The sequence below is a fragment of the Arachis hypogaea genome, chromosome 20, assembly GCF_003086295.3.
Source record: "Arachis hypogaea cultivar Tifrunner chromosome 20, arahy.Tifrunner.gnm2.J5K5, whole genome shotgun sequence".
NCBI lineage: Eukaryota > Viridiplantae > Streptophyta > Magnoliopsida > Fabales > Fabaceae > Arachis > Arachis hypogaea.
The window spans coordinates 37,889,917-37,905,184 of NC_092055.1; the positions used below are offsets into that span (position 1 = coordinate 37,889,917).

General features: G+C 39.9%; 1 protein-coding gene and 1 non-coding gene across 2 annotated transcripts; both read left to right on the forward strand.

Moving 5' to 3' along the window:
* The first annotated feature begins 2,622 nt into the window (after nt 1-2,622).
* LOC112788712 (small nucleolar RNA R71) lies at nt 2,623-2,730 on the forward strand. The gene has a single exon (XR_003196066.1). It is a non-coding gene; the product is annotated as a small nucleolar RNA R71 (small nucleolar RNA).
* A 6,860-nt stretch (nt 2,731-9,590) lies between these two features.
* On the forward strand, nt 9,591-10,910 carry LOC140183038 (uncharacterized). The gene is made up of 2 exons (XM_072231039.1): nt 9,591-10,025; nt 10,530-10,910. Exons 1-2 carry the CDS (start codon nt 9,591-9,593, stop codon nt 10,908-10,910), a joined length of 816 nt encoding a protein of 271 aa, XP_072087140.1.
* The last annotated feature ends 4,358 nt before the right edge of the window (nt 10,911-15,268 follow it).

Consider the following 15,268-nt stretch of genomic DNA (forward strand, 5'->3'; position numbering starts at 1 on the left):
CCATGACTCGGAGGTGGAGGCTTTTATCTTCCCCTTCCCCTTTCTAGAGGATTCTCCGGTCTTAGGTGCCATCAATGGTAATGGAAAAACAAAAAGCTTATGCTTTTACCACACCAAACTTAGAATATTGCTCGCCCTCGAGCAATAAACAAAAGAATAGAAGAAGAAGAAGAAGAAATATGGAGAGGGAGAGGGAGATGTGGTTTCGGCCATATGGGTAGGTTTGGGTGGGAAATTGGTTTTGAATTTTTGAAGGTAGGTGGAGTTTATGAGGTAGGTTTATGGGGAAGAGTGGATGGATGTGAGTGGTGAAGAGGTGATGGGGAAGAGAGTTTGAGGTGATTGGTGAAGGGTTTTTGGGGAAGAGTGTTTATGGGGTTGTGTGAAAGAGAGTGGTGAGAAGAAGTGAGTGGAGGTAGGTGGGGATCCTATGGGGTCCACAGATCCTGAGTGGGTCCTGTGGGGTCCACAGATCCTGTGGGGTCCACAGATCCTGAGGTGTTCAAGGATTTACATCCCTGCACCCATTAGGCATGTAAAAATGCCTTTGCACACAACTCTGGGCGTTCAGCGCCAAGTTGGTGGCCATTTTGGGCGTTCAACGCCCATTTGTGTGCCATTTCTGGCGTTGAACGCCAGAACCATGCCTGTTCTGGCGTTCAGCGCCCAGAAGCTGCCCATTTTGGGCGTTCAGCGCCAGCACCATGCTCTGTTCTGGCGTTGAACGCCAGACAGATGCTCTTCCAGGGTGTGATTTTTCTTCTGCTGTTTTTGATTCTGTTTTTAATTTTTATATTTATTTTGTGACTCCACATGATCATGAACCTACAAAGACATATAACTAAGGAAAATATAGTTAGATAAATAAAAATTGGGTTGCCTCCCAACAAGCACTTCTTTAATGTCAATAGCTTGACAGTGGGCTCTCATGGAGCCTCACAGGTGTGCAGAGCTTTGTTGAGACTCCCCAACACCAAACTTAGAGTTTGGATATGGGAGTTCAACACCAAACTTAGAGTTTGGTTGTGGCCTCCCAACACCAAACTTAGAGTTTGACTGTGGGGGCTCTGGTTGACTCTGCTTTGAGAGAAGCTTTTTCTGCTTCCTCTCCATGGTTGCAGAGGGAGATCCTTGAGTTTTAAACACAAGGGAGTCTTCATTCCATTGAAGGACTAATTCTCCTCTGTCAACATCAATCACAGCTCTTGCTGTGGCCAAGAAAGGTCTTCCTAGGATGATGGATTCATCCTCTTCCTTTCCAATATCCAGGACTATGAAATCAGCAGGGATGTAAAGGCCTTCAACCTTTACTAACACGTCCTCTACTTGTCCATATGCCTATTTTCTTGAATTGTCTGCCATCTCTAATGAGATTCTAGCAGCTTGCACCCCATAGATTCCCAGTTTCTCTATTACAGAGAGGGGCATGAGGTTTATTCCTAAACCAAGGTCACACAGAGCCTTAAAGATCATGGTGCCTATGGTACAGGGTATTATGAACTTTCCAGGATCCTGTCTCTTCTAAGGCAATGTCAGTTGATCCAGATTACTTAGTTCATTGATGAACAAGGGAGGTTCAACTTCCCAAGTATCAATGCCGAATAATTTGGCATTCAGCTTCATGATTGCACCAAGAAACTTGGCAGTTTGCTCTTCAGTAACATCCTCATTCTCTTCAGAAGAGGAATACTCATCGGAGCTCATGAAGGGCATAAGGAGGTTCAATGGAATCTCTATGGTCTCTAGATGAGCCTCAGAGTCCTTTGGTTCCTCAGAGGGAAGCTCCTTATTGATCACTGGACGTCCCAGGAGGTCTTCCTCCTTGGGATTCACGTCCTCCACTCCCCTTGTAGGTTCGGCCATGGTGCTTATGTCAATGGCCTTGCACTCTCCTTTTGGGTTCTCTTCTGTATTGCTTGGGAGAGTACTGGGAGGAATTTCAGTGATCCTTTTACTCAGCTGGCCCACTTGTGCTTCCAAATTTCTAATGGAAGACCTTGTTTCATTCATGAAGCTCACAGTGGCCTTGGATAGATCAGAGACTAGATTTGCTAAATTAGAAGCATTTTGTTCAGAGTTCTCTATCTGTTGCTAAGTGGATGATGGAAAAGGTTTATTAGTGTTAAACCTGTTTCTTCCACCATTATTAAAGCCTTGTTGAGGCTTTTGATCCTTCCATGAAAAATTTGGATGATTTCTCCATGATGAGTTATAGGTGTTTCCATAAGGTTCACCTAAGTAATTCACCTCTGCTATTGCAGGGTTCTCAGGATCATAAGCTTCTTCTTCATAAGAAGCCTCTTGAGTACTGTTGGATGCAACTTGCATTCCATGCAGACTCTGAGAGATCATATTGACTTGCTGAGTCAATATTTTATTCTGAGCCAATATGGCATTCAGAGTATCAACTTCAAGGACTCCCTTCTTCATAGGCGTCCCATTACTCACAAGATTCCTTTCAGAAGTGTACATGAACTGGTTATTAACAACCATGTCAATGAGTTCTTGAGCTTCTGCAGGTGTTTTCTTTAGGTGAATGGATCCACTTGCAGAAGTGTCCAGTGACATCTTTGATAGCTCAGATAAACCATCATAGAATATATCCAGGATGGTCCATTCTGAAAGCATATCAGAAGGACACTTTTTGGTCAACTGTTTGTATCTTTCCCAAGCTTCATAAAGGGATTCACCTTCTTTCTGTCTGAAGGTTTGAACATCAGCTCTAAGCTTGCTCAGCTTTTGAGGAGGAAAGTACTTGGCTAAGAAAGCCGTGACCAGCTTATCCCAAGAGTTCAGGCTATCTTTGGGTTGAGAATCCAACCATAATCTAGCTCTGTCTCTTACAGCAAAAGGGAAAAGCATGAGCCTGTAGACTTCAGGATCTACTCCATTAGTCTTAACAGTATCACATATCTGCAAGAATTCAGTTAAGAACTGAAAAGGATCTTCAGATGGAAGTCCATGAAACTTGCAGTTCTGCTGCATCAGAGAAACTAATTGAGGTTTCAGCTCAAAGTTGTTTGCTCCAATGGTAGGAATGGAGATGCTTCTTCCATGTAAATTGGAATTAGGTGCAGTAAAGTCACCAAGCATTCTCCTTGCATTATTATTATTTTCGGCTGCCATCTCCTCTTCCTGTTCGAAAATTTCTGAAAGGTTATCTCTAGATTGTTGTAATTTAGCTTCTCTTAATTTTCTCTTCAAATTCCTTTCAGGTTCTGGATCTGCTTCAACAAGAATGTTCTTATCCTTGCTCCTTCTCATATGACAAAGAAGAGGGCACAGAAAAATAATAATAATAATAATATAGATCCTTTATACCACAGTATAGGGATCCCTGTGTGAGTAGAAGAAGAGGGGGAGACAAAGAATGTAATATAATGGAAGAAACACAACTGTGAGGACGGTAGAGATGTGAGATGAGATGTTAGTAGATGAATAAATAAATAGAATAAGATGAGAGAGAAGAAATTTTCGAAAACAGTTTTTGAAAAAGAGTTAGTGATTTTTGAAAATAGTTTTTTTTTTTGAAAAATGTTAGTAATTTTCAAAAATTAAGATTTAAAAATTAAAATAATTAATAAATTAAAAAGAAATTTTGAAAAAGAGAGAAGATATTTTCGAAAATGAGAGAGAGAGTTAGTTAGGTAGTTTTGAAAAAGTTAAGAAACAAACAAAAAGTTAGTTAGTTAGTTGAAACAAATTTGAAAATCAATTTTGAAAAGATAAGAAGTTAGGAAGTTAGAAAAGATATTTTGAAAAAGATAAGATAAGAAGATATTTTTGAAAAGATATGATTGAAATTAGTTTTGAAAAAGATTTGATTTTTAAAATCACAATTAATGACTTGATTCACAAAAAATCACAAGATATGATCCTAGAACTTAAAGTTTGAATCTTTCTTAACAAGCAAGTAACAAACTTCAAATTTTTGAATCAAAACATTAATTGTTATTGTTATTTTCGAAAATTTGATATAAAAATAAGAAAAAGATTTTTGAAAAATATTTTTTTGGAATTTTCGAAAATAACTAAGAATTTTGAAAAAGATTTTATTTTTGAAAAAGATTTTGAAAAAGATAAGATTTTCAAATTGAAAATTTGATTTGACTCATGAGAAACAATTTGATTTTAAAATTTTTTAAAAAAGTCAACTCAAATTTTCGAATTTGATGAGAGAAAAAGGGAAAGATATTTTTTTGTTTTTTTGAATTTTTAAAGAAGAGAGAGAAAAACAAGAAAAATGATGCAATGCATGAGAATTTTAGATAAAAACATGTGATGCATGCAAGAATGCTATGAATGTCAAGATGAACACCAAGAAAACTTTGAATGTCATGATGAACATCAAGAACATATTTTTGAAAAATTTTTAATGCAAAGAAAACATGCAAGACACCAAACTTAGAATTCTTTAATGCTTAGACACTAAGAATTCAAGAATGCATATGAAAAACAAGAAAAGACACAAAACATGCAAATGCAAAGATCAAACAAGAAGACTTACCAAGAACAACTTCAAGATCATGAAGAACACTATGAATGCATGAAATTTTTGAAAAAATGCAAGATGCACATGCAATTGACACCAAACTTATAACATGACTCATGACTCAAACAAGAAACACAAAAAATATTTTTTATTTTTATGATTTTCTAATTTTTTTGGATTTTTATTTCGAAAATTATATGAAAAAGAAAAAATAAGGATTCCAAAATTTTTAACATGAATTCTAGGAATCTTGCCATGTTTAGTCTAAAGCTTCAGTCCAGGAATTAGACATGGCTCACGAGCCAGCCAAGCTTTCATTGAAAGCTCCGGTCCAAAACACTAGACATGGCCAATGGCCAGCCAAGCTTCAGCATGTAATTCAGACATGACACGCCTGACATACTCATTCCCAAAGGAATTAGACATGGCTTTACAGCCAGCCAGGCTTCACATGCTTCATGAAACACTAGAATTCATTCTTTAAAAATTTTGAATAAAATTTTTTGAAAACATTTTTATATTATTTTCGAAAACAGATGAGAAAATTTTAGAAATATTTTTGAAAAATTTTTGAAAATAAAATAAAAAGAAAATTACCTAATCTGAGCAACAGGATGAACCGTCAGTTGTCCATACTCGAACAATCCCCGGCAACGGCGCCAAAAACTTGGTACGCGGAATCGTGATTACACTTTAATTATGTAGAATTCATTGCTCTTTCTTTCCCTGGAAATGGCGCCAAAAACATGATGCCAAGACCATGGTTCACAACTCCGTGTAACTAACCAGCAAGTGCACTGGGTCGTCCAAGTAATACCTTACGTGAGTAAGGGTCGAATCCCACGGAGATTGTTGGTATGAAGCAAGCTATGGTCACCTTGCAAATCTCAGTTAGGCAGATATAAATTGATAATGGTGTTTTCGAATAATAAATAATAGAATAGGGATAGAGGTACTTATGTAAATCATTGGTAGGAATTTCAGATAAGCGAATGGAGATGCTTTTCGTTCCTCTGAACCTCTGCTTTCCTGCTATCTTCATCCAATCAGTCTTACTCCTTTCCATGGCTGGCTTTATGTGATACATCACCACTGTCAATGGCTACTTTCGGTCATCTCTCGGGAAAATGATCCAATGCCCTGTCACGGCACGGCTAATCGTCTGGAGGCATCACCCTTGTCAATGGCTTCATCTTATCCTCTCAGTGAATAATATGCTCACGCACCCTGTCACGGCACGGCTATTCATCTGTCGGTTCTCGATCATGCTGGAATAGGATTTACTATCCTTTTGCGTCTGTCACTAACGCCCTGCAATCGCGAGTTTGGAGCTTGTCACAGTCATTCATTCATTGAATCCTACTCGGAATACCACAGACAAGGTTTAGACCTTCCGGATTCTCTTGAATGCCGCCATCATTCTAGCTTACGCCACGAAGATTCTGGTTAGGAGATCTAAGAGATATTCATTCTAGCTTATTTCATGTAGAATGGAAGTGTTTGTCAGGCACGTGTTCATAGGGGAGAATGGTGATGAGCGTCATACATAATCATCACCTTCATCACGTTCTTGGGTGCGAATGGATATCTTAGAAGCGAAATAAGATGAATTGAATAGAAAACAGTAGTACTTTGCATTAATCTTTGAGGAACAGCAGAGCTCCACACCTTAATCTATGGAGTGTAGAAACTCTACCGTTGAAAATACATAAGTGAAAGGTCCAGGCATGGCCGAGAGGCCAGCCCTCAAACGTGATCTAAGATAGCATACAACTGATCAAAGATAGTCAAAAAGACTAGTAAAATGTCCTATTTATAATAAACTAGCTATTAGGGTTTACATGAGTAAGTAATTGATGCATAAATCCACTTCCGGGGCCCACTTGGTGTGTGTTTGGGCTGAGCTTGAGTGTTGCACGTGTAGAGGTCCTTCTTGGAGTTGAACGCCAGTTTTTGTGCCAGTTTGGGCGTTCAACTCTGGTTTTGGCTCCTTTTCTGGCGCTGGACGCCAGATTTGGGCAGAGAGCTGGCGTTGAACGCCAGTTTACGTCATCGATTCTTGGCCAAAGTATGGACTATTATATATTTTTGGAAAGTCCTGGATGTCTACTTTCCAACGCAATTGGAAGCGCGTCATTTTGAGTTCTGTAGCTCCAGAAAAGCCACTTTGAGTGCAGGGAGGTCAGAATCCAACAGCATCAGCAGTCCTTCTTCAACCTCTGAATCAGATTTTTGCTCAAGTCCCTCAATTTCAGCCAAAAAATACCTGAAATCACAGAAAAACATACAAACTCATAGTAAAGTCCAGAAATGTGAATTTAACATAAAAACTAATGAAAACATCCCTAAAAGTAGCTAGATCCTACTAAAAACATACTAAAAACAACGTCAAAAAGCGTATAAATTATCCGCTCATCAATCCATCAAATTACAACAGAGCTCCCTAACCCAATGAAAGGGGTTTAGTTGTTCATAGCTCTGGAAAATGAAAACAAAGATGGAGAATACATGATGAAACTAGAAGTGCAGAGAAAGTAAAATATAGAGAATAGTTCTATGCCAAGAGGCTCCCTATAATTTCCCACTCTCATTTTAATTCAAAGCTACTCCTATATATACTACTCTTCTGATCTTCTAGTTGGCTCTTCAAGTCTTGGGTATGGGCCTTTGGATCTTGAGTTTGAAGCAGTTATCTTCTTCATTGGGCTTAATTTTACTTGCAGAGAGAAAGTGTGAAGTGGGCAGAGACTTTAGCTCAGGACGTTAGTGGTGTTAATGTTTAAGTGGAAATGTGGGTTTGAGAACGTTAGTGACAATCACCTTTTTCACTAACGTTCCTCACCAAAGTAAGAGCCATGTTAACTCCAGCGTTAGTGGCACAAACGTTGCTACTAACGTTGCCTCTTTGTCCTTCGCACACGTTATTGGGACTTACCTTTCCCAATAACGTTGAGAAGTCTCCCCCTTTCCTACATTAGAGTCCACGTTAACTTAGTTAACGTGGCTCTTTTAACGTAGGCTTGCCAAACTTCGAGAACGTTAGTGACACTTACCTTTGTCACTAACGTTCCAATGTGCTCCTATTTCTCATGTTAGAGTCCACGTTAACTAGGTTAACGTGGCTTCTAACATGGCCATGCTAGCCATCTCCAACGTTAGTGACAAAGTTGAGTGTCACTAACGTTGGCTCATCATTTCCTTATCCACGTTAGCTTCCACGTTAACTAAGTTAACGTGGGAGTTAACGTGGCTCATAGTGGCTTGTGTGGGTTCATTCCAATGTTAGTGACAATGTTCGGTGTCACTATCGTTGGCAATCACATTCTTGCTTCACGTTAACTTCCACGTTAACCAAGTTAACGTGGGAGTTAACGTGGCTTATGGAGGCTTGGCCAACGTTAGTGACAAAGGTGAATGTCACTAACGTTGGCTTCTCTCTTGCTTCTTAACGTTAGATCCCACGTTAACTTAGTTAACGTGGCTCTTAACGTGGCCACTTTTGAGCTTAGTCCAACGTTAGTGACAAAGGTAAGTGTCACTAACGTTGGCTCTATTTCTTTTCCTCCATGTTAGAGTTCACGTTAACTTAGTTAACGTGACGCTTAACGTGGGCAATGATGGCTTCGAGAGCGTTATTGGCGATTACTTTTCTCATTAACTTTGCAAGTTACTCCCATTCCATGTTAGGAGTTACGTTAATTAGATTAACGTGGCTGCTAACGTGGTTCTTCCTTGCTTCCTTTGTCCTGAAATCAAGCAATAGAGTGCATCAAAGTTCTAGTCCAAGTCATGGGAAGTACAACATCCAATTTGTCATTAAATTCATGCAAAATCCTCATGAAATCATGTATGGTGCACAATGTATGCTTGAATCAAGATGTAAGTGAATATCTACCCAAAACTAGCTTATTTTCTAAGGAAATGCATGAAACTACCCTAAAAACAGTAAAGAAAAGGTCAGTGAAACTGACCAAAATGCCCTGGCATCACACAGCTGATAGGAGACATTTCCAATGTTTTGGAAAGACAAATACAAGCCGAAAGGAAGATGGATGCCAACCAAGAAGAATGCAGATCAAACATAAGGAATCAAGGTGCAACAATTTCAAAATTGGAGGCACAATTGGCAAGCTTATCTAAGCAAATTCCAATGCCCACACATACATTTCCCAGTGATACCTTGGTCAACCCAAGAGGGGAATGCAAGGCAATCACACTTAGAAATGGAAAGGTAGTAGAAGAGGCATCCCCAAGTCAAAGCAATCAAGAAAAAGATGATGCAAAGGAGCCTGAAAATAAGAAAGAAGAAGAGACTCCTGCACCATCTTCATCAAAGGCAGTCGTAAAGCATTATGTACCACAAGCACCCTATCCACAAAGGCTAAAGAAAAAAGATGGAAAAGACAGCCAGTTCTCAAGGTTTCTAGAGATCTTCAAGAAGCTCCAAATTAACATACCCTTTGCTGAGGCAGTAGAACAAATGCCCCTCTATGCCAAATTTTTAAAGGAGCTCATGACAAGAAAAAGGAACTGAGGAGAGAAAAAAATCATAGTGTTAACCGAGGAGTGCAGTGTCATCATACAAAAGAAGCTTCCTCAGAAGATGAAAGACCCTGGGAGCTTCTAAATTACATGCATCATAGGTGATATCACCATTGAAAAAGCACTGTGTGACCTGGGGGCTAGTATCAATCTCATGTCCTTGGCCATGATGAGAAAGATGAAGATTGAGGAAGCCAAACCAACAAGGATGGCACTCCAGTTGGCTGACAGAACATTCAAGTTTCCTCATGGGGTAGTGGAGGATTTGTTGGTGAAAGTGGGAGAGTTTATTTTCCCAACTAACTTTGTTGTGCTGGATATGGAAGAGGAAGCCAACACATCTATCATCCTAGGAAGGCCATTCCTAGCTACTGTTGGAGCCATTATTGATGTTCAAAACGGGGAGCTAGTCTTAAGGTTACATGAAGAGAAGATGGTTTTTGATGTCTTCAAGGCGATGAGTTATCCCAAGGAATCCATAGGAGAGTGCATGATGGTAGATACCATAGAAAAGATTGTTCAAGGAGTGTTGGAGGAAGAATAATGTGAAGAGATTATGGAGCTAGAACAACAAGCATCAGATGGGGAGTTACCACAAGAGATCATGGAGAATTCAATCAGGCTGAACCACAAGGATAACAAGGAAGTAGAGGCACTGGAGCTGAAGACCCTACCTCCAAGCATGAAGTATGCATACTTGGGTGACAACAACACTTACCCAGTGCTTATTAATTCAAGCTTGAGTGAGGAGCAAGAAGAGGAGCTTTCCCAAGTGCTAAGACAACATAGAGATGCTATAGGATGGACACTTGCAGATTTGAAGGAAATTAGTTCTTCAATGTGCATGCACAAAATCCTACTTGAAGAAGGAGCCAAGCCCTCAAGACAGCAACAAAGAAGGCTGAACCCAACAATGAATGAAGTGGTTCAAAAAGAGGTGATGAAACTGTGGCAAGCTGGGGTGATTTACCCTATCTCAGATAGCCCTTGGGTAAGCCCAGTGCAAGTAGTCCCAAAGAAAGGAGGGATCACTGTTGTACCAAATGAGAAAAAAGAGTTGATACCTACTAGAACAGTGACCGGTTGGCGCATGTGCATCGATTATAGGAAGCTTAATGAGGCCACCAAGAAGGATCACTTCCCCTTACCTTTCATGGATTAGATGCTTGAAAGATTGGTAGGACATGAGTATTATTGCTTCTTGGACAGTTATTCTGGTTACAAACAAATTGTTGTAGACCTCAAGGACCAAGAAAAAACCTCATTTACTTGTCCATATGGTGTTTTTGCTTATAGGAGAATGCCCTTTGGATTGTGCAATGCACCTGCAACATTCCAAAGGTGCATGCTCTCCATATTTTCAGACATGATTGAAAGATTCATTGAGGTGTTTATGGATGAATTTTCTATATTTGGTGATTCGTATTCTAACTGCTTACACCACTTAGCCTTGGTGCTAAAGAGATGCTAAGAAACCAACCCTATTTTGAACTAGGAAAAATGCCACTTTATGGTTACAGAGGGAGTGGTTCTTGGCCACAAGATCTCAAAAAGAGGCATAGATGTGGACAAGGCTAAGGTGGAGGTGATTGCAAAGTTACCCCCACCTTGTAATGTCAAAACAGTTAGAAGTTTTCTAGGACATGCTGGCTTCTATAGGAGGTTTATTAGAGACTTCTCCAAGGTTTCCAAACCTTTGACCAACCTACTTGTCTCTAATGTACTTTTTGTTTTTGATAAAGAATGCATGTTAGCCTTTGAAGAGCTTAAGAACAAGCTTTCCTCTGCACCTTTCATAGCACCACCTAGTTGGGATCTACCCTTTGAGTTGATGCGTGATGCATCCGACTTTGCTGTTGGTGCTGTCCTAGGATAGAGGAGGGACAAATGGGTGCTTGTTATTTACTATGCCAGCAAAGTCCTCAATGACAATCAAAGAAACTATACCACTATATAAAAGGAATTACTTTCCATTGTCTTTGCTTTTGATAAATTTAGATCATATCTTATTGGCTCCAAAGTAATTGTATTCATTGATCATGCAGCACTCAAATACTTGCTTACCAAACAAAAGTACGAACCCAGACTAATAAGGTGGATCCTGCTTCTCCAAGAGTTTGACATTGAAATAAAAGATAGGAGTGGAGCAGAAAACAAAGTGGCTGACCACCTCTCAAGGATCCCACAGGAAGAAGATGATGCATCCCAATTTGCAGTAAATGAGAGCTTCCCTGATGAGCAGTTGATAATGATCCAAGAAGCTCCTTGGTTTGCGAACATAGCCAATTTCAAGGCTATTGGAGAACTACTATTCATACATCAGTTCGAGCTATAAAGGACCGAGTTGGCTGACCTCTTAGAAGGTTGGCCCATGACCGACCTCTTAGAAGGTTGGCCCAAGACCGACCTCTTGAAAGGTTGGCCCATTACCGACCTCTTCATAAAGAGCTCGGCCAAATCGCCATAAGAGGCCCAAGCAGGCCCAAACGAAGGGACACAGCCCAATCTAAAGGCAGCCAAAGCCTAGAAGGATAAAGGCGGTTCCCCTTAAAGATAAGATGACTTCACTCAAAGATAAGATAAGATAACTGTTGATACCCTGGGTCGAGCTATCCGAACCGGGATGATTAGCGACAAAATGACCGACCTCTTCAGGTCAGACTATCCGACCTCTTCCCAAAGAGCTCGGCCAAATCGACAGGAAAGCCCAAAAAGGGGCCAACTCAAGGAATACGACATAGATCCAAAGGCAGCCCAAGCATATAGAGATAAGGGCGGTTCCCTTGAAGATAAGCTAACCTCACTCAAAGATAAGATAAGATAAGATAAAAATAACTAACTTATCTTATCTAAGAAGGTCACTCCACACTATTATAAATACACTGGAGCACCCAGGTATAATTCATACTCTGATTCTACTAAAAACCTACTTAATACCCTTGCTAACTTAAGCATCGGAGTCCCTTGCAGGTACCCCCTGATGCCAAGGCATCATAGGCTAGTTTCACTAGCATTTTTCTGTTAGTTTTAGTTGTTTTATGCATTTTCTTGAGCTTAAAGTAACCAAAAATGGTTAAATGAAGAACAAAGCAATGAACCATCCAAACAATATGATTTTGATGCATATTCCATGAGTTTTAGTTATAATACTTAAATGCTATGAATGGAAGATTTCTCATGAAATTTTGCAAGACTTTGATGCAATTGTTTGGATGATTTCAGGGAAGAAGAGGCTAAGCAAGGAAGCAACAAAATCAATAAAGGAAGCCTGAATATCACATGTGGAGTTTAAGTTCCAGTTTAAGCCTAAACTGGAGCTTAAACGTCAAAATCATGAAGGATAAGAAATGCTGGAATTGAAGTTTGACCTTAAACTGGAGGTTAAACGCCAGAATGAAAAGCCTCACTAAAGAAGCATTCCACGTTTAACCTCCAGTTTGACCTCAAACTGGAGGTTAAACGCCAGAATGATAATGCCACTCAGGAAGGAGTTCCACGTTTAACCTCCAGTTTGACCTCAAACTGGAGGTTAAACGCCAGAAGTAGGAAGAGTACCAGGGAGCCATTCCACGTTTAAGCTCCAGTTTGACCTCAAACTGGAGCTTAAACGTGTTCGACAGCTTTTCTCCTCCAGGGTTGCTCTCTCCATTTCCACGTTTAACCTCCAGTTTGACCTCAAACTGGAGGTTAAACGTGTTCGACACCTCCAGGACTACCATTCTAAGCTTCCACGTTTAACCTCCAGTTTGACCTCAAACTGGAGGTTAAACGTGTTCGACCTCCAGTATGCCTCCACCCTTTTCCACGTTTAACCTCCAGTTTAACCTTAAACTGGAGGTTAAACGTGTTCGACCTCCAGGGCTGCCCTTCCTATTTCCACGTTTAAGCTTCAGTTTAACCTTAAACTGAAGCTTAAACGTGTTCGACTACATGACTCTCCAGGGCCACCTTCTTCCATTTCCACGTTTAAGCTTCAGTTTAACCTTAAACTGAAGCTTAAACGTGCTTCTACAAAAGGCCTCACTGGAAGTATCTGGCGTTTAAGCTGCAGTTTAAGCTTAAACTGCAACTTAAACGCCACTCTTGGAAAAAGGTTTCTGGGCCAATAATCTTGCGGTTTAAGTTACTCTTTGAGCACAAACAATAACTTAAACTTACTCTAGTATGAAACCCAATTGAATATCATGGTTTATGGGATTGGGCCTGAAGGATTCATGAGTTTGAAATCTCAATTTATTGAGTCATGTGTCATTATTTGATTATCACTAAGTTGGCTCAATGAATGTTACAGAATTTGGATCAACAGCCTCATCAAGATTATGGATCATAAACCCAAGGCAAAAGGAAAGCAAGGAGAGGCCTCAAAGCCCAAGAAGCACAACTGAAGCTCAATATAGAAAGTGTATAAATAGGATAGAAGTTAAGTTAGAGGGGACTTTTACTTTCACTTTTAGCTAGTTTTCCTTTTCTTTGTAATTGAATTCAGAGCTATGATTCACTAAACCCTCTTTCATTGGGTTAGGGAGCTCTATTGTAATTCAATGAATCAATAATAGTTTATCTTCTTCTTCAATCTTTTCTCTTGAATTTTGTTAGAAAGCTTCTCGATCTAATTCCATTGAGTAGTTGTCTTGGGAAAGAAACTACCCATACTTGGAATCCTTCGGAACCTTGGGAAAGGAATGGAGGATTCATGCTAGAGAAGCTTTCTCACAGTGAATTGGATTGGGGTTTGGATGGATATTGTGACATGTAATCCTACCAAATTGTGGTTCATGAAACTGTGTGGTATAATCAGTGATCAAGCATCATCTCTTCTTATGAACATTTAAACCAAGGGATTGGGAATTTGTTTGTTTTTAGAGAGAATTGGTGAGCCAAGGGATTGGGATCCAATCATATAAGATTGCCAAGCAAAATTCAATGAACGCATTGCTTGAGGAAGAGATAAACGTGTTTTGATTCGGAGATCTCAATATCTCCTATAACCCAATGAATCCCCCATTTCTGATTTCCATCTTCTCTTTACATTCTGCAACTCAATTCATGCAACCACCCCCATTCCCTTTTAATTTCAGCAATTTAGTTTCTGCTCTTTAATTCATTGCAATTTAAGATTCCGCCATTTCAATTTCTTGTCATTTACTTTTCCCGCCAATTTTACATTCCGCAATTCTCATCTCAATCTTGATTCCGCTCAACTAGAACACACTTCTAATCCGAATTGCTCACTCAACCAATCCTTGTGGGATTCGACCTCACTCTATTGTGAGTTTTTACTTGACGATAACCGGTGCACTTGCCGGAAGGAATTTTGCCGATCGTGCAATTTCCTAAATCGTAGCATAACTAGTTTATGTGCATCAAGTTTATGGCGCCGTTGCCGGGGATTGGTTTTCGATTGACAATTCTCAAATTGGAAGCTAACTAGATTGAGCAATTTTCTCTTGCTTTGTTAATTCTGTTCAAGATACTTGTTGAATTTTAATTTCTGCACTTGGTTACATGCTTCCCTTCTTTATGCCTTTAAATTCATGCAACTAACTCACTGACTCACTAACTGTTTGAATTAATTCCTCAATTGATCTAACCATACTCTTCCATTAACCAAGAGTATTTCACTTGTTTGTGTTTGAGCTGTGTTCTTGTATGACAGGTAGGAGAGGAGAGACATCAACTCCTCCATATACCGAACCAGAGAGGACCCTTCATAGACTTAGAAGGGAAGCAAGAGGGAAGAGAGTAGTGGGAGAAGAGGAATCTGAAGGAGAATCTGAGGACAATTTTGAGGAAGCTTTAGATCTCAACATGGATAGAGAAGTTCACAACCATGAGAGAGCTGATGGAAACGATGCCATTCCTGAGAGGAGGGTTCTTAGTTCATACATAAACCCAACCTCTGGGAATTGTGGTAGTAGCATCCAGAAACCACCCATTCAGGCCAACAATTTTGAGCTCAAGCCACAGCTAATATCACTTGTGGAGAATCATTGTTCATTTGGAGGAAGTGCTAATGAAGACCCAAACCAACATCTCACAAAATTCCTGAGAATTTGTGACACTGTGAAGTCCAATGGAGTCCAGGAAGATGCCTATAAACTGCTTTTGTTCCCATTTTCACTTAGGGACAAAGCAGCTAAGTGGCTGGAATCATTCCCAAGGGGGAGTCTAACAACATGGGATGAGGTAGAAAGCAAGTTCCTGGCACGTTTCTACCCTCCACAAAAGGTCAAT